We start from the raw sequence: 26,951 nt of genomic DNA, 5'->3' as shown, positions 1-26,951 counted from the left end.
TTTTGTGCATCTTTGCTTCCTCACAAGAGTAATCATTTTCAGAGTGGGAGAGAGCAATGAGATTTTATCTTCCAAGATACAGACTAGCTTTGTATCAGCACTCTTTTTTTAACCCAGCAATACACATCCTGGTATTGTAAGAATTCACTGCCTTCTCAGAAGGCTCTGGTCTATTTCTGTATTTGAAATAGCAGAAGGACCTAAGAACAAATACTCCTTCCCTTTCAAACACACATGCACAGATGAGAAAGGGATCCCAGAATGCAGAAACTGACTGCACATCCAAATCAAATAAAGAGAAGGGATTTAGAGGGTCAAAATAAGGCAGCCATGGCAACGTCAAGCAGAGACTGACTGTGTTGGAGACTGAAATTGTCTAGTTACAGCATATCAAGGAAGATGGTTTTCCAGCTCCCACAGCCACCATTCTTCACCATTAGCCAAGAGGCTCTAGTCTTGCACGTTGTTTTCCACCCCTAGAACTTTTGCCCAATGCTAGGAAGTTATGATAAACCAGATGCTTTATCTGAACTTCTGCTTGCAAGACTGTGGCCTAAAGAGTCAGTCCAACAGCTGTTTATGACTTAGAGAAATCAACAGTTATGAAATTCATTGTGTCAGGAGTGGAAAGAAACTCCACTGTTGCCTTTCAGCAGGAGATCAACAGTTAACTTCTTTTTTCAAGGATTGCTGACATACCGCCTTCTGCTACATGAGCCTTTTTTGAAAAATTCAAAGGCACATGTTACACAGTAACACTCTCTGCTTCCCCATCTTTGACCCAATTACCTTCTATTTTAGCCCTAGCCTTAATGACCACCTCACATCCAGGGTCCCTGGCCCATGGGATTAATGAAACCGAACCACTTCCCAAACATCTTCCAAGTAACAAATGCCAGTTGGCATTTTCAAAACCTAGTGAGGAAGGTTCAGCCGCGTGGCTACCATTAAACCTAAATGAGAGCTGGGAAGACAAACTCTAGTCACTGTTGAAAATATTTAATCCCCAAAAGCAAGTCAGAAATTCAAGTCTACTTACAGGAGCATGACACTGTAATTAAAGCATTGCATGATACTTCTTGCATTCATGAGCCACTGAATCATTCTATACATTCTTCATGTTCCGGCAGCTCAACTGTCTTGATACAGTTCATTGTTTGGCAGGCGATGGGGAGGGCTGGGTAGGTGCAGCGTATCTGTCAGTTGCAGCAGACAAGAACATCTTGTACTTGAGCTGCTTGTTGAGTAGGTTTGAAAGGCAGACAAACCTGCAGACTAATTAGATTTTTAAAATTGTGGTGTGAAGAAGTCAAATCCTTATAACATGCTGTCAACATAAACACGTCTATGCATGATACCAAATTATCCCCATCAATAACAACAATAATATTTAAGCATCAACTCAAATACCAGGGAAAGGGTTAATATTCAAATTAAAAATATTCCAATCTAAAATGAGCCTTGAAGAGATCCCAGCATTCCCCTTCATTATTTTTTAGGCAATCATCGCTAAACTCAAAAGATACTTCTGCAGGCTGGAATAACTGAAACTAAGTAGACAGATTGAACCAACTCAGTACATCCATGTTTGCTAAGCAACTGACTAAAGAGGCAAAAAAGTAGTTTGCAATGATCTGAAGGGCACTTTGACCAAGGAGGGAAAAGCTGAGCAAAACAAAGCGGCGTGTAAATAGGAATAACAGGATGAAAGAGCATGATGAGGCTAAAAAAAAATATTCCATTCGGGAATTCTCCCTTAAACAAAGGGGAGTTCATGCCTCACAATACCCTGAATAACCCTGGAAAAGGCCTCTCAGTTGCAGCAGGATGTATGAAATGCACCTTTTAGTGTTTCTCACTTCCAAGATTTGTAAGAATGATGTCTCATCTGATATGCCAAAACCCTAGGGTTAAAGCAACACATATTAACTGATTTGCTCATCTTTAATACTAATGGGAGTTGTGTATACATGTGAAGAATTAATAGGATTTTCTGAGCAAGCAGCAAGGAGGATGACTGATGCTAATGGTCATTACACAAGAACACTGAGAAGACCGTAACATCATGCTCATGAGCAAGCATATATTGTTCAGGGAAAATAAGCTAAGCACCTTCAAAATCCAATGGCTATGTTAAATCCCATGACATCTGCCTAAATATCTAAGGTTTTTTAAAAGCAGCTTCTTAGCCTTGCCGGTCTTACAGCATTATTAACAGCAGTATTCAAAACAAACAGATCTGAAGGAACTTTCTACAACTCAGAATCTTACTTGGTTTCAGCTTTTGCATAGCTATAAACACAAGAAATGAATGCAGCAGGCACTGCATATTTCTGAAGAGCTAGATTTTGCTCCACTCCCAGTGATATGCCTGCTGCGTGTCCCTGAATGAGTCAGCTGTGCAAGGGAAATACCTTCAAATTGACAGATTAGGAATGGCAGATCATATAGACTTGGGCACAATGTCATGGCTATGCTCCTCTCAGATCCAAGCTCTCTATGCACGTGCAGCTCTGATGACCTTGGGCTGCGTGTCCCAGCACATCCTCCTTCTAGAGTCAAGCAGCTCAGAGTCTCAGCACAATGCTCCACTTGGACAAAAAAGTGTTCTCCTCCAAGGGTCTGCTTTTCCTTGTCCACACAAGACAGTGGCAAAGTCTGCAAAGTAGGGAGAACATATTGGGGAGCAGAAAGCAAAGGCATGTAGCGCAGGTGCGCCCACCCAACTAGTAGTGCCGCCAGAAGCATGGTCAGAAGGCAGGTCCTGGCCTTCATTGCACGTCCATTCCAGGACACGGGTGTGTAGACCTATCGCATAACTTACACTGAGTTATGCAATCCTTAAGTGTTCGTTAACGAGCAGAGGCTACCACAAATTATTACCAAAAACAATCTAATAAGAGGAAATCCTGAATAAACATGACCTGTTTTACTAATAGGCAAACCATGCTTCTGGGCCAAGAAATTATGCATGTTATCCCAGGAATTAAAGTTATTGAGCTATAAATAGTAACAGGTCTACTACTAGTATTAGAAAAGACAAACCTAGGAATATGCTTGTTTGTATAAGTTGCAGTTGATCTTATTTGGTAAGACTATAAATGTCCTAATTTGGTTTTAAAAGTAAAATCAATTGTAAATTTATTTAGACCAATTTACCCGCCTGCCTGTTGTACATCACTGGGCCAGTATTGATTGTTTGAGATGGAACTCATTCCAAATTGTATTGATTTAATTAATTAGCAAATTTTTAGCAAAACCTATTTTGTAGTTTCAGAGCAGAAGTACGTAAAGCTCCATTTAGAGACTGCAGGACTGGAGCGGGAGATATTGGGAGGGGGCTAGGGTTTCTCCAATGAAAAAGATTTACAACCAGCAATAATACGAATCATCTGTTTCAGATACAAGAACCACTTTCTAAACAACAACTAAGAAGAACTAGGAGTGGAAAAAGCCTAGATACATCGATAGGAGAAAATATCCAGTTGGTGAATTAAGAATGGGGTGAATAATTCATAAATAGTACAGTGTATTGGTCATTTTAACATGACATTTTGATTTATGGATTTAAGTGCCTAAAATAGCTCAACGATTTATAAAGCATCTTAAAATCAACAGATCACGAGTAGATTTGTCTGGCTTTACAGCAAGGCAGTTGAGCTGCATTTGTTACCTTGGTAACTGAAGGTACCTCGGTTACCATGGCAACGGCTCCTTTAAAATACGGTTGGCAATTCCTCACTCCCCAACTTTTGTGACTATTTTGAATAGGAAAAAAATCCTAGTACTATATCAACACTTGCACTGAGACAAAAGGTCTGTAAAATGCAAATGTTCTCAGCCCACAAGGCCATGTAAAGAATAAGCTAATTTTTCTGCTGCAAATCGTTAGCTTACTAAGAGACTGTGTCATGAAGAGCTTCATCACCACATACTCAGAGCAACACTTCACATCAAAACCAGCTCTACTGCTCACTGGAAGGAACAGTGCAGAAATGGACTCCTAACACATTGCAATTCCTCTCTGTATCAAGGTTTCCTGCAACAGGGCAGCTGCCTGGATTGATTAATGAAACATGGGGAAAAAAAGAGTCAGAAATCCTGGGTTCTTGTTTCTGAGGCAAAGGAGGTGGCAACAGGGAGTGCATTCATTTCCCCTGACTCCAGTCGGTACACAAGATAGGCTTCCTATTCAGTTCAGAAAGGACAGCTTTACGCAGGAAACAGTTTACTGCACTCAAATCAGTGTCCTCTGAATTATCCTGAGGTTAGAGGGGCATTTGTGTTTCTAAGTTGCAAGTAAGGTGTTTAGGGAAGTTGCTTACACCGGATAGATCAAGAAGAGATAAGGGCTTTTCTACCTTTATGGAAAATTGTGCGCCTTGATCTGAAGCATGGGGCATTCAAGGAAGAGGTCACAATGGGAAGCTGCCTTTTTCTCCTCACCGAGGTTATACTGCAAGGTAAATATTAAAATACTTCAGTCTATGATTAAGAAATAAATAATAATTTTTTAAAAATAATTACAAACTTTGATTTTGGCACCTTTTAATTACTCAACTAGCTCTAAATTTCAAAATCATCTGTAACTTTTCCTGCCTGGGAAGCAGTTTCTGATGCTCTCCTACGACATTGACTTGCACATAGTTCATGCCCTAAGCAGGCCTGTGGCAGCACACGATTGCCAAAAATCACTCAAGAATTAGAAATGGAGTGGGTGAAAATAACTCCTCTGGGGCAAATGCTATTTTCCATCCTTACCGCCTCACAGAATATCTAGCTAGAACGCAACTCTCGGCTTTCTCCTCTGTTCTCTGACCTCACCCTCAGCCCCCTCTTCCCCCTCTATTTTCTGTAGCTGACTGTATTCACCTTATTACTCACAAGTTTATGAACTGCTTTTTTGAAACAAGTCAGCATTATAGACCAGTCTCTATTTTTAAAGACCTTATTTCTAAATAGACTTTTATATGTAACCATTTGCCCAAGCTCTTCTTTAAGCAAAGAAAGGCATGCTGCAGAAAGGACATGGGACAGCATGTCTCACATTCAGAAGAGAAAATGCAACTCATCCAGACATTCCCAGAGAGAAATTACATTCTTGGAATCAACACATTTCTGATGTCAGTTCATTTCACCCATTTTCCCTTAATTTTTAATGCAGTTTTGTGCCTATTACATGGCAATACTTGCTAGGCAAGATTTCCAAAAGCGATTAGCGATTTCTGGTGATTCACAGTTAGAGTCTCCAAATGAAAATCTCCTTAAGGGCCAGATTTTCATAAGCTGGCAGTCTGATCCTTTTAAAATATCTAATAAGAAAACTTAGTGTTCAGGACTTCAGAGTCTCATGACAAAGTATTGAAGTCACTAGAAAGGGTAGTGGAAAAGTTCTCACCCTTCTCTAACCCACAGTGGCCATTTCTAGAGGTACTGATGTAGCACAGTTGCACAAAGAAGAGCAAAACTCTGAGAGCATACACAAATCTATAGCACTGCCCCGCCATCCTTTGCACCCCACCTCCACCACCACATTTGCCATGTGTTGGGACTCACTGCAGTGCAAGGGTAAAAAGAAGAGCGAGGCTGAAAGACTGAGCTGGAATTTCACAACCCATTGGCTTTGAAATCTGCAAACACAAGTTCTGGGGGACTGTATCTTGGCCAACAGACACAGTATCCTAACAACACTCAGAATCTGACAGTCCTACCCATCCCTGTGGAAGTCTGGATATTAAGACATATGTTTTGAACTATATCCCCTAATTTTGCCTCAGTCAGAGACCTCAATACTGGCAGCTGTGTAGTCAAAGTTAAAACAACATACTTGAGAAATACAGGCTCTAACCTTTGAGTCTCACAATCATCCACTGAACAGAAGTAGTATCGACTTGTTTTGCCTTGCTAAACAGTTGCAGAGATTGATACCTATATCAACATTTCAACAGCACTCTCAGGGCATAAAGAGTTCCATGCTGTCAAATGCTGCGCAATATTTCAAGTTCTTTGTAGCACAGGTAGATGCATAATATTCAAAGCTATTTCAAATGAAGGATATTTCCTTTATGTTGGAGGATAGAATTCAGACACTAAGTTGGCTCTTCAACCACAGTTCACATCATACCTGCATGTACACTTGAATAAAGTAAAGAAATGCAAATACACCACAGATGATACAGCCAGAATGCAGCAAACAATAAAAGATGAGCGGATCCTATTATCCCACAAGATGTGGAGTGTACTGTAGGACGTAAGCTAAACACAGTTGCATAATCTTGCTAGCAAACCTCTTAAAACACTTCAAATTCTTTTCATCTTATGTAGAAAACAATTTTCCTCTAGGTTCAGGCTATGACTTACTTTATCTTTTCTAATCTTTCTATCTTTCTTTTAACCTTGACTACACAAGAGGTTGTTTTTAGAAGTATTTGCTTGTTGCTTATGCAATATACCTCACAGTAGGGGTTTAAAGGTCTCCTCTCAGATATGCTGAGCTTTTTACAGCCCCAACTAAAAGGGGTTAACAGAGAGTGGTATGTAGTGCAGCTCTCCATTACTGGATGAGATGGTGGCTCTCACAGTAGCTACCTGCAAAAGGCTGTTGGGAGCCCTTTTGAGCTGCTGTGAGCAAGATGACAATGCTGTGCGATCAGCCCTGCAGCACTACCCCTGGAAATCCTCTCTGCAAGAACTTTACAGCTGCTAACATCTGCTTATGGGAGGGGTGGTCACTAGGTGCAACTGAGAGCCAGGTTAGTATTACAAGTGTTCCATGTGACTCATCAATTTAGCCTTAAAAACATAAGTGAGGACAATTTTTTTCAGTTGTTGTCTTGCCTATAAGCACAGAGTTTGCATGTCTGTAGGTATAAATTAGTGTAGTGAAATTGGCTGCAGGGAGTATACACAGTAAGAGAAAGTATTTTACCAGAGAAAGAAAGGATGATACAATCCCCTTCTTTAAATCAGGATAGTGCTGTCAGCAAGGGGACTGTGGAACACGCACTAACTGCCTTATACTGCATACCACGATAGGTGCTTGTGAGATGGTAGGTGCTCTTGGGAGTTTGGGATGTAGCTGTCCTACCTCTTCCTGAGGTTTTCAGTGGTCACAGTATGCCTTGTGATGACTGGAAGTCCTGGACAGACACATGATTTGCCACAATATTTCAGAGGTATGTTCGTGTACAAAAAAAAAGAACTAACTTCTGCACCAAGCTCAAAGTGATTCTTTTTCTGTAGGCGAACTCAAACTCTGGAAGGCACCTTTGAAATGTAAAGAGCTGCCTAAGTTTAAAAAAGTTACTAGAACAGCCTAGAAAATAGGAAACCTATCTAGAGTTATCAAGCTCCACAGCAAAAGGACATTTTCTTTGTTTTTCACATATGGCAGCAATAATTTCTTAAGGCAAAGATATAGACAGCATTCAAAGAGTTTAAGATGACACCCTAGGATACTTCCAACAGACTAAGGTGCTCACTATTGAGAAAAAACATACCTTTCCCTAAATATCACATACATAATTGCCCACAAAACAGTGGAATCTCACCACAAAGAACACAAGCCATTTCCCATGAGACATAAGGAAAAACAAAAGAAAATAAAATTTGTTGGAAAAGCAAAGTGCATGACCACCTGGAGACTGCCACAAAGTGGCCACCTTATGGGTCCAGTTGTTTACTGCTGGCACATTTAAGAGTTGAGCCACAGAAACACAGGCATAAACACTCTCCTCTTCAGAGAGACAGTAGAGCTGATGTTGACAAAAGAGGGTGAGGAAATGCCAGATATAACCACCATAGCCCCTTCATTCACTGGCATAGTAAATTTGGAAACACACTAGAGAAGGGATCTGTAGGTAGGAGACTATGGCAAATATACATCTTGTACCTGAGAACGAGTGAAGCAGAACTCCACAAAGGGAAATTATTAGTAGTAAAAGCCAAGGCAAGAATTTGCATTGCACAGGCTTGCATTCAGTTTTTGGAATAGGAATCAGAGTGGGTCTTTTGGAGCAAAATTGCACAGGAGATCAATCTGCATATTCAGACAGCAGAGGTAAACCTCCTGTCCATGGCATGGCTACTCTGCAGGGCAAAATACCTAGAAGCCCACGCTGCATCCCAGGTGCTGGGAGTGAGGCCAGTGATCCTCTTGGCTGGCCCTGATTCTGTCCTCCTGGTAAAGCCTCCTTCCAGAGAATGGTGTCCCCAGCATGATGCCTCTCTGCCTGCAAGAAGCAGTCCTGGCAGAGAGAAGGGCTGTGGCTAACAGGAGGAAAGGCAACACAGGACAGGAGTCAAGGGCTAGGAAGAACCCTTCCTCTCCTTCCTTATGAGAGGAAAAGCTGTGGAAACACAGTGCTGTGGAAGGAGTCACAGGAGGGATCTGAGACTGTGGAGATGCCATGACATAGGCCATTTCTGTAAGCCCTCTGGATCCTGCAAGCAGCTTCTATCTTCCTCTGGGTGGCAAGTCCCTCCCATTCAGGGTGGTCTTCTTAATCCAAGGTCACCCCTAGCAATCGTAGCTACCCTTGGCAGAGCAGGGAGAATGAGTGAACTCCAGCAGTTCTGCATGCTGCATCCCCACAGTCCTTGAGACAGGTATTAGATACCTAATATATAAACATGTATTTATATTTAACATATTTCTATGTGCAATTCAGCATATTATAGTTTTATATATATTATATAATAGTTAATGTATTATTGTATCTATAAACATTACATAGGACATTGTATGTAATATACAATATATACCATACAGTATTGTAATAGAGTACAGTATAACTAATATCCATGCAAATATATGCATCTGTCACTCACCAGAAGGCAGCTGCAGCTCTAAAGCAAATTGTCACTTCTCCCACAGCCAGGAGGAAATGGCCTACCTTTTGTAGGAAGGGCCTTAACTTCAAGGTAATTGATTACAAATTCCACAATTCCTAGCAGCTGGATCCACAATTCCCTCTTTTTTGTTTACTAATTTTTAGAACTTCATGGTAAGCAGAGACCCAGTTAAGTAGAATTCTTGCTTCCCACTTTCAGGGTAGCTTTACCTTCTTTGTTGAAGGAATTCTCGCTCTGGCTCCGGCTCTGGCACTGGCAGGGTCTCTTTATTATCACATTGGGGTCACCAGATGTCGCTCACCAGAAGAAGGCTTCAAGCCTCAGCTCTAAAGCAGGTTGTCACTTCTCCCACAACCAGGAGGAAATGTCCCGCCTTTTGTAGGAAGGGCCTTAACTTCAAAGTAATTGATTAATTGATTACAAATTCCACAATGCCTAGCAGCCAGATCAGCTCGATCCACATGTGTCTGTATTTATAACTATATTTCTATATTAATCTTATTCTATACATATCTATATACAAAAGATTGATTCTCTATTCCACCATCAGTGACACACATCCTCATATATACTTAGGTTTGTATTACTGAGTGGAAATTTGCAGCCGCTCTGCCACAGCATGTGAATTTTGAAACTCTTCAGCTGCTTGTGGGACTAGAACTGGGGAAGAATTCTGTATTTTGAGGCATTACCATGAATATATGGATTAACATTCCTAGGGCAAGAGATCCTGTGTCGTAAGCAACGTAACACCTTACTGAAGAACTTGCTCTTGAAAAAAAGTCAGCACTCATTGAGTCCAACACCCTCAATCTTGTTGGTCTGAGCCAAGACAGACTATATGATAAAGGCTATTTTGGAATTTGCCTCTAAAAAACTACCAACACAGTTTTATAAGTTATTTTGTCACTAATTTGTATATCTAGAATGGCTCATAGCCAGTCAAAACCTAGTATTGGCAAAGATTGTTGTCAGTAGAGATTTTGTATGCTCCCCATCCTGCGCATTATCCTTGCACGAATTAAGCTGTGCTATAGACTCTGCCTAACTGGGGAATGAAAACATTCTTTGCTTTCCAAAATATTTTCTCATTAGATTTAATAGTTGTTGGAGTTTCTTAATGTTTTATAACAACTGATTAAAGTGATGGGACCACATAATTTAGATATTTGGTATTTAGGTTTTGGTGTGCCTTTAGCCTATACTTGGTCTCAATATTTTGTAACATAATTAGGTCATCTAGGAGCTTAACAGGCCTTGTCTGCTACACACTGCACAATGGTAAGGAAAGAACTGTGGCCATAGTGCTTTAAAAGCACAAACTGGGAGCTGTAGCTTAAGCTAAGGGAACACTATGGGAGGAAAAGTGTCAACAACACACTGCTCATAATCTGGAAAACAAAAAAGTTAATGGAAAAACATTTTCACTTGAATAATGTGAAATTGTCTAAAATGAAGCAGTCATTGAAATGCCTGGGGTTTAACACCTCGTTTTCAGCCACCTTGTTAAGAAGCCTGGCTTTACAGGGAGGACTACATCATCAGTGACATCCATCCACATAAACTGCAGTGAAAACAGGAAATCCTGAGCTCAATGTTTAGTAGCACCAAAGGGATCTTAGGGCTTCCAGTTTTTCAGAGTGAGGAGTTATTCTGAGTGCCTCAGTTCTGAGGTGCTCAGATCAACTATCCGAGAGGTTCTGAGGTGCTCAGATCAACTATCAACTGCTCCCAGAATTCAAAGCTCTTTGGAACATCTCTTGTGGAGTGGTCAGAAACTGAGATTTCAAAAATCCATGGTCAAATATGAAAAAGATTGGTCTATGTCTCCAAAGAGGAATCCTATCACAATTACTTTTGCTACAATATTGCTTTGGGAGAGAAATTGGATTAAGGACCCCACCATCACAGGCACTGAATACACAAACTGTTCAAGTCTGGGAGCTGATGCCTTCCGGATCTTCCCCTTAGTCCAACGGAGGAGCTGCCAGCATCCTATTGACTATCACACACCCTACCACCTACTGCTGAGTGCACGTGGAAGATGTGCAGGTAGATTTCACACCCTGTCCAGGTTATATAGCTAGCCTACCCACATTTTTAACTACCAAAGATCTGACAACTGCTTATTTAAATTTGTCTCAAAGCAGAAGCATTATTTTCTGAATACAAACATGATCTGGAACACACTCCAAATATCTTGGTTTAAAAATCACAGGGATAAAAGTCAGCCTTGTATGTTAGGTTAGGGAGTTCTGGATTCAGAACAAAGCCTCACTGTGTATTTCAAGTGTTTCCTTGTGGAGTTTTCCACTCGATACTTCCACACATTGGAGCGTTTCCTCTTGTGAAAAAATAAGCCAGCAAGGCATGCTCTTTCTAATGGAGCTGGAGACCAATGAGCACCCTCTGCCTGCTTCATACTGGTAACAATTTCATTCTTCAAGCGCTGGTGCACAGCTGAGGTTGGTGAATCAAACACCATTGAGGGTGGGCTCTGAAAGGCTACAGAAATATGTATCCTGCTCTAGGAAAGGCTTCTAGCACCACTCTGAAAGTAGGTGTGAGAGAGGCTGTACTCCTTGTAAGCATAGGCATGTAAATTAAGCCACCTTTGGGCAAGTCACAGTGCACAAGCTGTAACAAAAAGGGAAAAAATAAAGCCGTGCTCCCTCACAAAGAGTCCCAGGACTCCTGTAGCCTACAGCTAAACTCAAGTCAAAGGAATGCCTAAGTTAGCAACTTCAAGAGTGTGTGTGTGTGCACGCGTGTGTGCAGGCAAGAGAGTAAAACCTGTGAACCAGTTATCTTTGTAGTTTTGCATTTCCAAAATCAAAATGTGAGGCTTGGTCAGAGACACATATCTACCTTTGTCTGGCTGCAATTGATCCTAACCATGAGCACGTGTGTGATTTTTTTTATTCAGTTTGGAAGCAGAAAAATAAAAATTACTTCTAAACCGTAGGAAGCCTCAGGATTAAGCAGATTTTGTAAGTCTTTGGGTTTTCCCAGTGGGATTCTGCCTAGCTCTAGTCAGGAATTCCCCTTTGTCAAGGAATTGCATAAGAAATGCCTTTTCCTTTCCCACGAGGAAGGACTGGCAGCAAGTTAGAGAGGAAGAAGTGTGATATTCTCAGGAGATAAAATAGCATCCAGAACAAAGGTGGTGAGGTGAGATCCTGAAAATCCTAATGTGTGACACTACCACCAGTAATTGCTACAAAACTCTCCTTTTTAGTTTAGAACAGAAAATGTGCAGAGTCCAAAAAAGGTTACCTACTGCCTAACAGAAAAAGACTGAGAAACCTAGAAATAATGGGCAATTAAAGTTCCTTGGTTTCATTTGTCATGTGTTAGTTTATGTTCCAGTGTATGAGATGTTACATGACTTTCTCAGTTTCTTTAATTCAACAGCATTTGACAGAACTGACAGCATAAAAGCGTGTGGCATTATCTGAAAATGAGATTAATAATTGTATTGAATTTATGCAGCGAAAGTATGAGTATATGAAAACAGGAGTCTAGGACTCATGGAACATTTCAATATTTAGTGGTTTCTAGCTTACAAAAGAAGGAAAACATCTGCAAATTTCTAAATGCTTAGCTGTCTGTGATGGATAGGACAAAAGTGAACAAGCTTAAAAGGTAGCGAAGATGATTTAGGTTAGGCATTAGGAAGAAAGGAATACAGATAAAATATGGTGAAGCACTGGGATAAATTTCCTGCAGAATTTCTACAGTATTCACTATGGGAAGTCCTTAATAACAGCCAATACAGCCATCTTTCAGGAATGATCAAAGACTGTTTTGGGACAGTGGAATGACTTTTGGAGGCCCCTACCAAATGACCATTTCCACAGTCCCTTGAAGAGACTGAAGACTTTCTTTCAACGCTTACAGCTCCTTCTGCAGTGTCCCATATACCTAGCTGTAGAAGTCTTGGGGCCCTTTTTGGATCAGGAATCTATATATGTTAAGATAAGAATTTCCCATTGAGCTGTTGCTGAGCAATATGAAACATTTCTTGCTCCAACCATAGTCTCCATATAGTTCCCACTACCAGTCAGACACGGGAGTTAGCAAGGAAGCCTGCAAAAAAAAATTCAAGTCTTCTGTGATAAAGTTCCTATTAAATCACAAGATTTAATCTGTCCTACATGAAACTGGAAAACTTGCCTGTGACCTACAAAGAACCATTCCAGCCTTTGCCTGGTGACCAGCTGGCCGGCCGTGTGGTAACAGAGAAATACTGTACATACCACACTTCCAGTTCTGATGTAGTCTTGCTTATCCCAGTAAGTACCCTGTCAAAGCACATGGCTGCCTGCTAGGACTAACATTTGAGAGATCTGCCTCTAATTTATTTATTGCAATGTCAACACCGAATAACTTAAGCATATTTTCCACAGATGACTGCACAGTTTTTTTAACACGCTGTTTCATGTCTGCGTGCCACTAAGCATTCCAAGATTTTTTTGCAAGCTGTCATATATTTTTTTGGCATTACGTAACTATTTCATCCATGAGCTGCTAGTGGACTTTTTATCTAACTCTGGGGCAAGCTTCGCCTATCTGCAAACCTACTTATTCCATTTGTCTTAGCTAAGAAACATGAATTTGAATAATCTTGTGAGGGAACCAGTATGTTTGCTGATGTGACCTTCTGTATCAATCATCTTATCTCACTGAAAGAAGACAGACTGCCAAGATGGTCATCTCTATCTTCACAGAGAAGAGCTTGGTGGCAACATCTGATTGTGCCCTCATATATCACACCTATAAAAGCAGGACTGGATTTTTCCCTTGCAAACAATTTCAGTTTCATAATCATTGCTCAAAGGCTCTAGAAACATCTTGCATTAGAATTCTTACTGAAATGTTGCAGATGTTGCTTTTTGACAGAGTCCTAGCTTTTGCTCACTTCCACAGCATTATCTGGTTGCTAGTATCATGTGCCTACGTTTAGTCATTTGATCAGTCATACAGATTCAATATTTCTTTCAAAAATTCAGCAGAATTACTTGCACATTTGAAATGACTCATTTGTTTGAATCAGGGTCCATATCTCTTAAGAAAGCCTGGCAAAGTCGGTCTTGACAGATAATAAAGTGGTTATAAAGCTAAGTATTTTAAAGAAGCTTTCATTTAACCCATTCTTTGGCTGAGCTGAGATTTGTCTCTATTGTTAAACATTTTGGTGATACATGGACTCAGTTTTAAATGCAGAGTGGTTTAAAGTACAGTTTTCAGATTAAATAAAAACCAGGCAAAGTTTTGTGATTCAAGTCACAGATAGGCAAATGTTGGCTCTTCATGCAGGTGTAATAGTTTTCAGAGACGAACCTCAAGCAGATGGACTACTGTAAAAGTTGGTAAAGTATTTGAAGAGATGCCTTATGAATGGAAATCACGGGGTTTTATGCAGGTCTAGCAAAAAGCACAGGGCTCTGGGTATATTTTAATTACTGATGCTTTGTAGAAAACCAACTCATGGGTTGCTAGCACTGATTTGAAACTCTTCTGAGCCTCACTTGCTCCTGCAAGATATACAGCATTTACCTGTCATAGACTTACTGAAAAATTACTAGGCTTGGGATTTTTTAATTATTCTTCCCATCTGCTCCCCCATCCCCTCCTCCCAAAAAAGCCCAAACTAAACCCCAACATACTAGGGTCATAACATAATTTTCTGGAAGCCCCACAGCACTAATAGATCCATCATTTCTCCTTTGGAGACAAAGTATGGTGAGATCGTTCTCATCTCCTATTTCAGTCTTGGCAAGCCCTGGGTTCACCTGTGAGAGAAGCAGCAAATCTCATGCAGCTCAGAGGCCCTGCTCACACAGACTAAGATGTCAACTGCTTAGCTCCTGTACTTTGTTGGTTCAACGGGACCAGAAGGGTTATGATGTAGCAATTTAAATATTTTTGTCATCAAAACCAAAACTCACCAGAATAGATCAGTAGAAAGAGAGAGTGCCACTTCTATAGAAAATTTTCTGATGCTTCAACAGATGTGGTTCAAACAAAATGCCATCTTCCTCTGCCTTTCACCCAGAGGTTCAGGGAAGGGTAGACTTTCCTCCCTGCAAAAGGATAGGGATTAAGAATAACTTTTTAAATACTTCTGTTAGCAGTTGCAAAAGGAAAGGCTGGCAATCTTCTCTGAGTGTGATCTGTTTCTTTTCTCCCTTCTAGCTTGAGTCAGGATTGTTAAATGATTCTAAGCAGTATCAAAGGAGAAGAGCACCCATCTGTGGCGTGCAGCTTCTACTAACTCACTCTGAACAAGTGATCTGGAATGAATTATGAATGGTGTGTTGTGTAGACCGCTATTTCCTAGAAAACAAACTCTGAAGTTACTGAAACTTGACTTGCAAAAGCTGTGCTGCTTCCACTGCAACCACCCACTTCTCTTGTCGCTGATGGTCCAAGAGTGGTGTCTCTCTTATCAAAGACTCAGCCAAGGTCTCCTCTCCCAGGTCCCCCACTGGACTGGACACTCAGGAGACATAAATTGTCAGACAGTTCCAAGCCCCAAAGAGTTTACTATCTCAATTTAAACAAAAAATAGACAAAGAATGGTGCAAAAGATGCAGGCACACATGCTTGAAGTCTAAGAATGTGTCAGTGGTGGAGGTTGGAAAAGAGCCTCAGTCATCTGATTTCTGTCCCAGTGCTTTCTTCACCAGCCTTCACTGCCCATCTGTATTGAAGCCTGGCAATTCCAGGCACTGTATCAATGAATTCTGGTGGGTTACTGTACTTATTTGTTTAAAACAAAGCATAAAAAAAGGCTGCTTATGTCCAAGACCAAAACTCAGATATCTCAGAAATGCCAGGTAAAGTGCTGTTTTAAAAACTGATTCCCAGAAGTAAACAGCCACACCTATGTATTCAATACCATCTGGTCCAATCTTCAGACTTTTTTTCTGAGTGAGCCTAGCCTCTTAATCCTCATGTATTAGAAGGTTCATTTGTGGTTTTAAGGCTGTTGGACTTTTGTTTTCTTTCCATGCTGAGTGGAAAGATACTGGCTCATTATTCAAGAGAGGCTAGGTCTGATTCTGGTACCTTGCTCCTTTTACAGCTATGCAAAGCTGATGTGAAACACTGCTATTCTGAATTAATTGGCACTTCATATTCACACTGCACTGGCAAAAATGGCGAGGTTAGACATAGGGCAGTGGAGAAGCAGGCCTGAGAGAGAGACAGAGAGAGAGATTTAATCAGAGGCAATATAAATTAGATGATGATATTCTCCACTTATGGGCATGACGTCTTTTAGACTCTTTCAGAATAACCTTATTGAAATATATCCACTATTAACAGAAATTATGCAGAAGGGTAATTTCTTTTCTCTCCAGAATCAAGGCATTTTAATGTAACATATTTTAATCAAAATATCCCCTTTTAAAAGTCTCTGCCTTCTCTTATGGCTTCTGCGGTTTTGGACAATCTGAGATTTTAATTTGTTGGTTTTAGAGCCAGAAAAAAAGCAATGGCAGCCACATCTCTAGCGAAATAGGAATCATTCACATGTCAAAGCAGATAAGAGTTTTGATTACTTCAAACACTTTACCTAGGTATTTTCTTTAATTATAGAAAATTTTAGCTGTCATTATGTAACTCAACATCACATGACATCATTTCATAAAATCCTCACTTCTCTCCGCCAGCCCATTCAGATCCTAGGAAGAAGAGAAATTCTGTTGTAAAATGTAAGGAGAAAGAAGATTAAGAACCACTAAATAATATAAGAGCAATCCATTGGTTTGATTAGTGTTCAGGCCATTATTAGTGAAACAAAAAGAGATAGCCTTATTTTCCAAGATGTTAGAACACGTACGAGTTGCATAGCCTTCACTAGATTTTACCAGCATTGCTCATCTCTGGACTTGACAACCTATCGTGTTAGGCATGATGGCCAATCTCTGCTGGCCTCTGATGATGGGCCAGAGAATGCTCTTTTTTTGACCCCTTTGGCATGAATGAATGATGGTCTCCTTAGAAAAACATACTCGCTGAATTTGGTGCTAGTGGGTTTTGCTTACAGCTTGCTAGATCTTATATCAGATAATTAACAAAGAAAAATAGTCAGAAGAAAAAAGAGGTGGGGGCAATATAAATTGGGAATCACAAACATAAATTTATGCCAGTCATATATTATGCATTCATTTTTGGCAAGCTGCTAAATTTCTGTGTCCCAAGCAGCTGCAGGTGATCAATCTACTAGAGATGGGTGCCAGTGACCGAATTGTCAGGCCTGATTCTCAGTCGTTTCCCTACTACTTTGGATCAGCCCAAGGGAGTAGGGAACTGTAATGGGGCCTCTATTAAAAGGCTGCTTTCCATTGTCTTCTCCCTTCAGTCTGTGCAGACTTTCTTCTAAAACAAAAACCAAGGGTCTTTCAACATTGAAGCGTGGAACGGCTAAGAAGATTTTTAGTTCCCAAATATAAAAGAGGTTTTAGGTTTAGATAGTAATTCAACAGAGAGAAAAAAAAAGAAAATTAGAGAAGAAATACTGGCAGTCATCTTGTCAAATTTGAGGTCCCTTCCAATCCCTAACATTAGACATGGTTTTATGAAATCTTGAAAGCAGATCCACATTTCCAAAGCTGCAAAGCATTCAAGAACATGCCCACCCTGGGAAAGGGCTCTGGATTTTGTTCCATACAGATAGAAGAAAGCAAACTCTTCACTTTCATTTAGCAGATGCTTCCTGCTCTGCTGATCTGGGGAATGAAAGTTCTCAGTTCCCCTCTAAAGCCAAGGTGTGCACACACAAGGGCTAACAGGAAGAGTGGTCATGGGCGTGATGTTCTCTACTGATAACACTGCTAGCATGTACCGCTGCAGAGAACTTCAATGTCCTGGCAGAATTGGTTATTTCTTCCCTTTAATACAGCAAAACATCCCTTTTCAAGACACTTGCTGTGCAAGGTCAGCCTGAAGGTTGTCCTAAGCAGGAAAAACTCACTCAGGAGACACATTCATATAAACCAAGAGGAGAATTGCATTTTGAGTCAGCATAAAGAAAGGGGCCTTCTTCATGGAACCCTTTAAATGCAAAATGGTTTTATTCCCCTCTCTGCTCCTTATCTCAGAACGCTACCTGACTTAACGACGTGTCAGCATTTCCTTTTGCAGCTTGAATTCTCAAGGCTCCACAACTCTATGGTAAAAATCTGCTCCAGGCTGAAATAAAGCAGATGTGCTGAGGCTGCTAGGAACATTTTCCTGAGTTCTTGGTGCAAGATGCTTTTTGTTGCTCATTTTACTCATACCAGATAATTGGGGTATTAACCTCTACTTAATTAAGCTCAGAGTGTTAACAATATCATACACAAACTGACTTTGACCACTTAAACGATTCTTCAACTTATTTTTCAGGGACACTGTTGATATAAAGTCAGTATGACTGAAAACATATAGAACCTGTAAACATTTATCTAGGATCACAAAGCACAAGACAAACACCAGCTGGTATTTTTTTTTAACCTATTTTACAGACAGAGAAACCCTGCATGGAGAAATTTCTCTGTTTAACAGGAGAATCTGATAAAAAAATATCTGCAGTACTGCTTCTCAATTTTCCTAACCTCCAGATTGGTTATATTCCAGACAACTATTTATCTGAGACACGGATTTTAGCACATATCAGCACATATATTAGATCATCATGTAACAATGCTATGATAACCTGAAGCATTTAGGAGAAGGTACTGTTTGGTTTTTTTTTAAATCTGTGACAATGGCTAGGTTATGACCTCTTTTGCAATAAAATTGGATTGGAAAAGCAGAAGAGCCTGTTTGCTTCTGTATTCTTCCAAGCTTATTTGCTCTTACTGGTCAAACACTGGCGCAGGCTGCCCAGAGAGGCTGTGGGATCTCCAGCCTTGGACATATTCAGACCTGGACTGGACAAGACCCTGAGCAACCTGGTCCAACTTTGAAGCTGTACCAAATGAACTCCAGAGGGCCCTTCCAATCTAAAAGGTTCTGTGGTTCTATTCTCTGCATTCTATTAAATGGTTCACCTCAAACTGTGGCAGATCCTTGCTTTTGACTTTGCTAATACAGAAGGTCAAGCGTAATTCTGCATTAGGTCTACCCAGGAAAGCAGACAGGAGGAACTTCTTAATTGCAGGACTTTTGGTGGCTTGAAGCATAGGTTATTTTTAACTGGTCTTTCTTTTGGCAGCAATCTCTTTTAGATTATTGCACTGCATTTACTGGCAAGAGACAATTAGAAGAAACTAGTTCTTTTAGCCCTTATTCTGGCTACACTGCTGAAAAGGGGACATTATGAATAACAGGACACTATAAGAATATTTGAGTAATATTTTAATTGCCACAGTTGCTCATGCTCATGAAGATAGCGAAATAATATCTTACGAGATGTCTCTTGTCAAGGTGATACAGAAGACAAACAGGAAGATAACAGATGTAGGGAGTGAAATGGAAAGAAGTATTACCATTACTGTACCATAACTGTACCACTCCAATACATAAAGAGACTTCTTAGATATATGCAGACTACTTAATTGATTAAAGGAGGATTGAGCAGAGGAACTGTGGTTACAAGAGTTGTGAATTGTAGCCTGTCTGTACCCCTCAATTATCCTGGAATACAACCAGGAGATTTCCTTTAGGCTGAGGAAAGCCTGTGAAAAGCTGAGAGAGTTGGGGTTGTTCAGCTTGGAGAGGAGAAGGCTCTGGAGAGACCTCACTGTGGCCTTTCGATACTTAAAGGGGACTTATAAGAAAGATGGGGACAGACATTTTAGTAAGGCCTGTTGCAATAGGTCTAGGGGTAATGGTTTTAAACTAAAAGAGGATAGATTCAGACTAGATGTAAGGAAGAAATGTTTTATGATGAGAGTGGTGAAACACTGGAACAGTTTGCCCAGAGAAGTTGTGGATGCCTCATCCCTGGAAACATTCAAGGTCAGACTGGATGGGGCCCTGAGCAACCGGATCTAGTTGAAGATGTCTCACTCATTGCAGGGGAGTTGGACTAGATGACCTTTAGAGGTCCCTTCCAACTCAAACCATTCTATGATTCTATGAAAAGCAAGAACTGAAGCAGAAGAGGCAAATACTCCTAAGATAAACAAATATTGATTTTGAGGGCTGCTACCACCTTCACTGTAACTTGATTCACCAAATTGTAATCCAACAGTCTTAAAAAAGATTCATCTAGTTCTGGTACAAGTCTTACATTGTAATGAGAATCTCTTCAAGAAAACCTTGTCTGGTGAAATCCAATAAATCTGTGTATTTTTGGATGAGCTCACAGGCTTACCTGAAACCTCTTTCTTCCCCTTCCTGTCCCCCGCCCCCAAAAGATCTGGAGGAGGGAATTGAGAACAGAGATGTTTAGGAGAGCTTGGTTTGGTATGTGACTGTTCCTCAACCTGTCCCTGAGATTTGGCAAGAAAGTCTGATGATGCCAAGCAGGACTCTGCTCCTTGCAGCACAGCCCACCTGAGACTGCCGCTAGTATTTCCTAGCACCTTACTGAGATCTGAAATAGCGCAGCTGTTGCTCAGCTGGGAGCAGGAGGCAGCCACCATACCACTGACACAGTCCTGTGAAAACGCTCTTGCATGACAATTGTCCTAGAAGTTGTGCTCTATCTTGAAGACCAGGAGGTAACAGAAGATCAAGCTCAGGAAGGTAGAATTTCAGTAGGTCCTCAACCTTAAATCTCACAGAAAGCTCTGGGATTTAACTGTTTGCTAAATTTACACTCACGCTAAAGTGCTATCTGTATAGGAATGGATGTTAGCAGGTACTTACATACTGCTCTCCCTCCAAGTTTGAATGTTAGGCTGTCTTTTCAGGTGAGACTTGGCATCTTAAGCCCACAGGAAAAAGGCTTTGCATTATCTTTAGTTTTAATACAGCTCTTGTCTCTCCCTGGTGCTTCAGAATCAAAGCCCCTGTATATTTACCTACTGTTTAACTCTTCTCTCATATCTTTCTTTCCACAGTATGTGGCATTTGCCTCCCTCTTCTTCATCCTGGTCTCCATCACCACCTTCTGCCTCGAGACCCATGAGAGATTTAACCCCATTGTGAACAAGACAGAAACTGAATTCATCGGGAATGACACCCAGGTGCGGCACTACAGGGAAGCAGAGACTGAAGCCTTTCTCACCTACATCGAAGGTGTCTGTGTGGTCTGGTTTACATTTGAGTTCTTGATGAGAGTCACTTTCTGCCCAAACAAGGTGGAATTTATCAAAAACTCTTTGAACATCATTGACTTTGTGGCCATACTGCCTTTCTATCTAGAGGTTGGACTCAGTGGCCTGTCTTCCAAAGCTGCTAAGGATGTCCTGGGCTTCCTCCGTGTAGTCCGTTTCGTGCGAATCCTGCGAATTTTCAAGCTGACCCGTCACTTCGTTGGGTTGCGGGTCTTGGGACACACTCTCCGCGCCAGCACAAACGAATTCTTGCTGCTCATCATATTTTTGGCATTGGGCGTCTTAATCTTTGCCACGATGATCTATTATGCCGAGAGAATAGGTGCTAAACCAAATGACCCTAGTGCCAGTGAACACACACACTTTAAAAACATCCCCATCGGCTTTTGGTGGGCTGTTGTCACCATGACGACCCTGGGCTACGGAGACATGTATCCTCAGACTTGGTCAGGCATGCTGGTGGGGGCCCTCTGTGCTCTCGCTGGTGTGCTGACCATTGCCATGCCTGTCCCTGTCATTGTGAACAATTTCGGAATGTATTACTCCTTAGCTATGGCTAAGCAGAAGCTACCAAAGAAAAAAAAGAAGCATATCCCGAGGCCACCCCAGCTGGGATCCCCCAATTATTGTAAATCTGTTGTAAACTCTCCACACCACAGTACTCAGAGCGACACTTGCCCACTGGCCCAAGAAGAAATTTTAGAAATTAACAGAGCAGGTAGGAAACCTCTTAGAGGAATGTCCATCTGACCGTTAACCTCCATCCCGTGTAGTGATTTAAGATTCAGCCAGACTGCTTTCTTAGAGCAATGGGTAGCACATTTATCCATTCTAGTCCCACCATCACACAGTGAATAATATGTGTGAAGTCTAGGTTGCAGGGACAAATGGTACAGTGGAGGCTGATCAGCAAAACTAAGGATGAGAGCACGCTCTAGGAGCCCAAACTTTGGTCCTGGTTAAGAGCATGCAAGTCTCAAGATATTTTGAAGAGCTGTTACATCTAGTGGAAGAATTTTGAGAGCTCTACAGCTATGTTGCTGGACTGTGTAATGCATCTCAGAGGCTCCTGAGAGCTGAATGCTTCATAGAGCAGAGTAGGAGCCAAGTACTCAGCAATTACAGAGTTTTCTGACAAAACAGGGCTGGAATTTGAAGCAGCCAGATGCTTTCTCATTTGTTCCCATTTGGGACCTTTCAGCTGTTTTAAATGGCAGATATTGTACATCTCATTACAGAAACTAGGTGCCTAGTAAGTTGAAGGGACAACTATACCATCATGCATATTCATGAGACAATCCCGTTTCTTTCTGATGATTAACTGCAAAGTAGAACAGCAGCTCAAATTCTTGACACTAATGCAAAATGACTCACTCTGAGACAACACTAGCTGTAAGGATGTTTATTCCATGGCATGTAAATCAATATATCCTATAATATTCCACTAGAATTCAGCATTTAGAACTATGAAGAGTTTTGAACCACATTTTCTAAAACATTCTCCTTTTGCAAGTATGGGTTGGTGAGTTACAGCTCTTTCAACCTTCTAGCAGCAAAGGCCAACTGGAAAAGGTCTGACTGGTCATGGATGGCCTGTTCGGCCTAAACAGTGATTGCCTCATAACATGGTATTCTTATTTTTAGTTATATTGATTCATGTTAGCAATAGGTGAAACCAGAGCAAAATTAATCATACTAATTCTACTGGGAGGGGGGAGGGAAATGGAAAAAATACTAGTCACCATGGAATATATTATAATATCCCATGGCTAGTGGTTAATTATGGGAATATCTCAGTTTTATGAGAATCCTCCTATAGCACATGAAGTTACGGGGCTCCAATTTGATTACTTAAACCCCATAATCTACCTCTACCCGTGGAATATCACTATTTATTCTATGGAGTAATTTCAAAGTAGATAACCATGTTGAAAACAAAGCCAACTTCATTTTTGGCAGATGTTCCAGTCAAGTTGCATAGTAGACATTCTTCAGCCTATTCAGAATATCCCCCTATGTCGTATTAGATAGAACAGATCGCCAGCCAAGTGATTTTAACTGACACCTAGGCTAAAAGAGATGTTTTGAAAGAGCTAGCATATACCTATGATGGTCTTGTGTTATCATTTTTTTACTTTGAAGAAAATTCTAATTTGTTACTCATTGTGAGTGAGGTATTCTCTCGTCATCTCATAGCCATGCATGTTGATGTCATTGTGATAGGCACAAAGAAAGTGAGACTTTCCTTTGTGTGTGACTTCACCAATGCCAATGCTAATTTTGGAGGGGAAGAGCTGGTGGGAATCTTTCTCTTCTTTTCTCTTCTCTTCTTTCTTCTTATTTCTTTTCCCTTTTGTGCAACTATGTAAAATCCATTCAGAAGGTAAATAGCTTTCATTTTTTTTTGTTAAAGGCTATTCCATTGCAACAGGCCAATCACAATTCACGTGACTGATAGACTGTCTCTTTCCTATTGTATCTTTGGCGCATAAGCGTATGGTTTTATCATCCATTCCCCTCAGGTTGCAAATGCTTATCACAACTCATGTCCAAGCAGCAAACTTCCTCATTAGTAGATGTCTTTGTGGCATCACGCATCAAGAGGGAAAGAGGGCACAAACAATATTGTGTGTCTCCTACTGTGAATAATATGCCAACTACTCAATTGTAATGCACAAGAGATGCCAGACTCCTGAGTACTTTAGCAGTCAGCTACAGAGTGACTTTCCTCTCAGAAATCCCTTGATTTATAGAGTTCCTTCCATTACCTACCCTGGCCCTCTCTGGGAACTAGAGGATTGAGAACTCCACGAGTTCAGTGCAATTCCACACTGGTATCCTGAGAATACGTGTAATTTTGGTTCAATGTGGAACTGTTTTGCCACCATCAGTGCTCTAAAATCAGCTGTTACCACAATATCCATGAAGTATTGATAGTAACAGCAACTTAGATATTTCTGCAATAATTAAGAGAGACTATTTTTATATACATATACAAGCATATATATTTTAAGAAGTAACAAAGCACACTTATACTTCAGCTAACAAAATGGACTCAGTAACACTGTTGCTGGAGTTCTGTTTCTGGTAATTATTATGCACCGCTAGCAGCAAAAAACATTGCCTGCATCTCAGCTTCCTAATAGAGAAAGATCTATATGTGTGCAAGAGAAAAGTAAAAAATAATAAGTAAGATCAGAACTGAAGTATTAAAACAAGATTTGCGTTGCCTTGGATGTTGAGGTTCGATTATGTAATATGAAGCATTCATAGGTACTGACTTGTTCCTGAAACTATAACCTGGGCATTATATGAAAACAGAGACTTGCAAGTAGTGAATGTTTCCCATACTGTACAATATTTAGATTGGTTAACAGCGCTTAACTGTAAACAACCAGTGAACCTTGTACTAGGAACACAGAATGGGTGCCTCACATTTCTAAAATAATGCCTGAGTTGTCCAAGATATTTCTTGTAATTTTTAACTGTAAAGCTTCAGTGTGACAGTGCCTAGGTGATATATGGTCATATGATGTATATCTAATACATTCTTCCAAAAAAGCCTGTTTAGCTGCTCAGGTGTAAAGGACATCACATGAAGTTATTAATTCCATGCATTATGTGTGGTGGTATGATTAAACACTTCACAAAACAGTGATGAGTATGAAATAGTTCCACATATGACTATCTCTCTATAGCCCTCTCATGCACCAAGTCAGCAGTTCACAGCTGTTCTCCGTCCATACACACAGGGCCAAGGGGGCTCTACAGAGAGCTCTGCACAGCCACGGCCCAGCGCCTCCTCTCAGGCTAAGGAGCACTTTCCTGGCACGGCCATGCAAACAGCAGAACTTTGCCTACGGGCTGCACAGCTGCTGCCAAGGATGCTATGGTCATTTGCAGGCAAAGCAAAGATGGTTTGAATTTAAATTCTGGTAGGTTTGAGTTAAATTTTTTAATTGTCCCCAGCACTCTCAGCAGCTTAGTCCTGGGCCAATCTACACCTGGCAGGAGGGTATCTTTAAATAACAGCACTTGATTTTAATTTGATATAAAGAATGTCAGAGTTCGATTCTACCATGCCTCCCATTTCTGCAGCAACCCTTCCAGCTCTCCATCCCACTCAACCCCACCAGTGGGTGGCTGGGAAAGCAGCAGCAGCAGGAGAGGAAAGGCACTTCAGAGTAGAGGATGGCAGAGCTACTGCTGCAGGCAGGCTTTCATCAGCACCATGAAGAAAGTAGAGATTTCCGCTATACAAAAAAATCTTCAAGGAAGTTTCTGATGACTGTAAATTCTCAAGTTACTGCTTATATAGTCCCTGGTGGAACAGGGCCTGATACAAAGGAGAAGATCTCACCTGACCAATTTAACTAAAACTCCTTGACCAGAGGATATCTCAGATTATGGAGGACCAGGTGTCCCCTCACTTAAAACATACGCACCAAGTTCTAGCATCACCATGTCAAACTATTAACTTTGTTATGTTGCAGTGTTGTTTTCAAGCCCAATTCAAGATCAATGGCTTCACTTTGCCATTGTCGTATATGTGACAACCACAATATTACAATTAAATACCCAACAGGCTAAATAAACAGCAAACAGAAAATGGAAGTGATCTCCAGTATCTCCATTTGACACAGAACTTAATTTAATTGAACAAGATCACTTGAAAGGTCTGTGGCAAAGCCATTAGTTGAACATAACTAAATAAGCATCAGTTATAACCATAGTCTGCTCTGCTGCAGTATCTTTTATCTAAAGACTTCTGAGTATTCCAAACATTCAGTATCATAACAGAAGTGAAATCGAAAAAAAGCAAAGCATAATTTGCTTCAAACAGAAGCAAAACAGAAAAAGCCAGTTTCAACCACTTAAACTTAGCTGATTTCTGTCCCAAATGACACATGGTCCTACAGGTATAAGTAATTTGTCTCATTACACATAGTGAAATCCTTTAAGGTACAAGTTTGTAAGAAAATCTCAAAGTATGCAAAACAAATCTTGAAAGCTCTCAATTTTGTTTTGAAAGTGTTACTCAGCTCTTCAGGCCCTCTCTTCTGTGAGCTGTGTGCTTACCTGAAGGATAGGTTGACTGCACAGTTATGTCTTAAAGTTGACATAGGATGAAGTGGTGAATGTCTTTTTCCAACACTGTAAAAGAAATTTAGAATAAGAATGGAATTCATAACTTCATTTGACGCCTACAGCACTGTCTGGTGCCACAGAGCAATGGTCTTTAGAATGTATCCATAATACATAAGCACAGCTGATGGGTTATTTTGGTTTTGTTCAGAGATCTACCCCAACCTTTTATTGTTTTCGTATATATATTTACAACACCAGCACAGTGTTTATATTGACTTTAATATGGCCAAAATAAGAATTTCTCACCTCTTTGATCCCCTCTGCATGCAGCTTCACTTAAGCTATACTCCAAGAATATCATATCTTCATGCAAATGTATTGTGCAGCCTTTTTCACAGTGTGCTGATGGCAAAATTCTCTGCTCATTGCATAGCTGTAAAATTTGGAAGAAATATTATTAGAATTCAGGTGCCTGAGAGGAGAGGAAGGTGTCTGTCATTACTAATACAGTCTTTAGCTTTAGAAAAACTTCTGTGGTTGTTTTACTCACCTGCCAAAAAACCCCAGTTTTCCATAACACACTCCTCAACTATCCCTATATCTGAATAGCCAAAGCAATACAAGCCTGTTACTGACAGATGGGAACTACATAGTTATAGTGACTGTAGGGTACTCCACAGTCAGATGAACTGGAGCAAGCTGTGACATTAGGAACCTATTATTTCAATGCAATTTCCTGAGAGAGAGCTGATCTCCTTTTAAAGGAATAATGTGGAAGTACCCATTTCAGCC

General features: G+C 40.6%; 1 protein-coding gene across 6 annotated transcripts in view; it reads left to right on the top strand.

Annotated features, from left to right (window-relative positions):
* The window catches only part of KCNC1 (potassium voltage-gated channel subfamily C member 1), a 128,797-nt gene that overhangs the window by 71,429 nt on the left and 30,417 nt on the right, over window positions 1–26,951 (top strand). For 4 of the 6 annotated variants that reach the window (XM_086613152.1, XM_009986764.2, XM_086613153.1 and 1 more), the window contains exon 2: window positions 20,856–21,789. In XM_086613152.1, the coding sequence (XP_086469278.1) occupies window positions 20,856–21,789 (934 nt within the window). Of the gene's footprint in view, window positions 1–20,855; window positions 21,790–24,085; window positions 24,088–26,951 lie in introns of all 6 variants that reach the window. The other 2 variants (XM_086613150.1, XM_086613149.1) reach the window with 2 other exon arrangements.

The sequence above is a fragment of the Tauraco erythrolophus genome, chromosome 6 (assembly GCF_009769465.1).
Source record: "Tauraco erythrolophus isolate bTauEry1 chromosome 6, bTauEry1.pri, whole genome shotgun sequence".
In the NCBI taxonomy this organism is placed as follows: Eukaryota; Metazoa; Chordata; class Aves; order Musophagiformes; family Musophagidae; genus Tauraco; species Tauraco erythrolophus.
The sequence above is the reverse complement of the archived record's forward strand: the minus strand, read 5'-3'. Positions and strand labels throughout refer to the sequence as shown.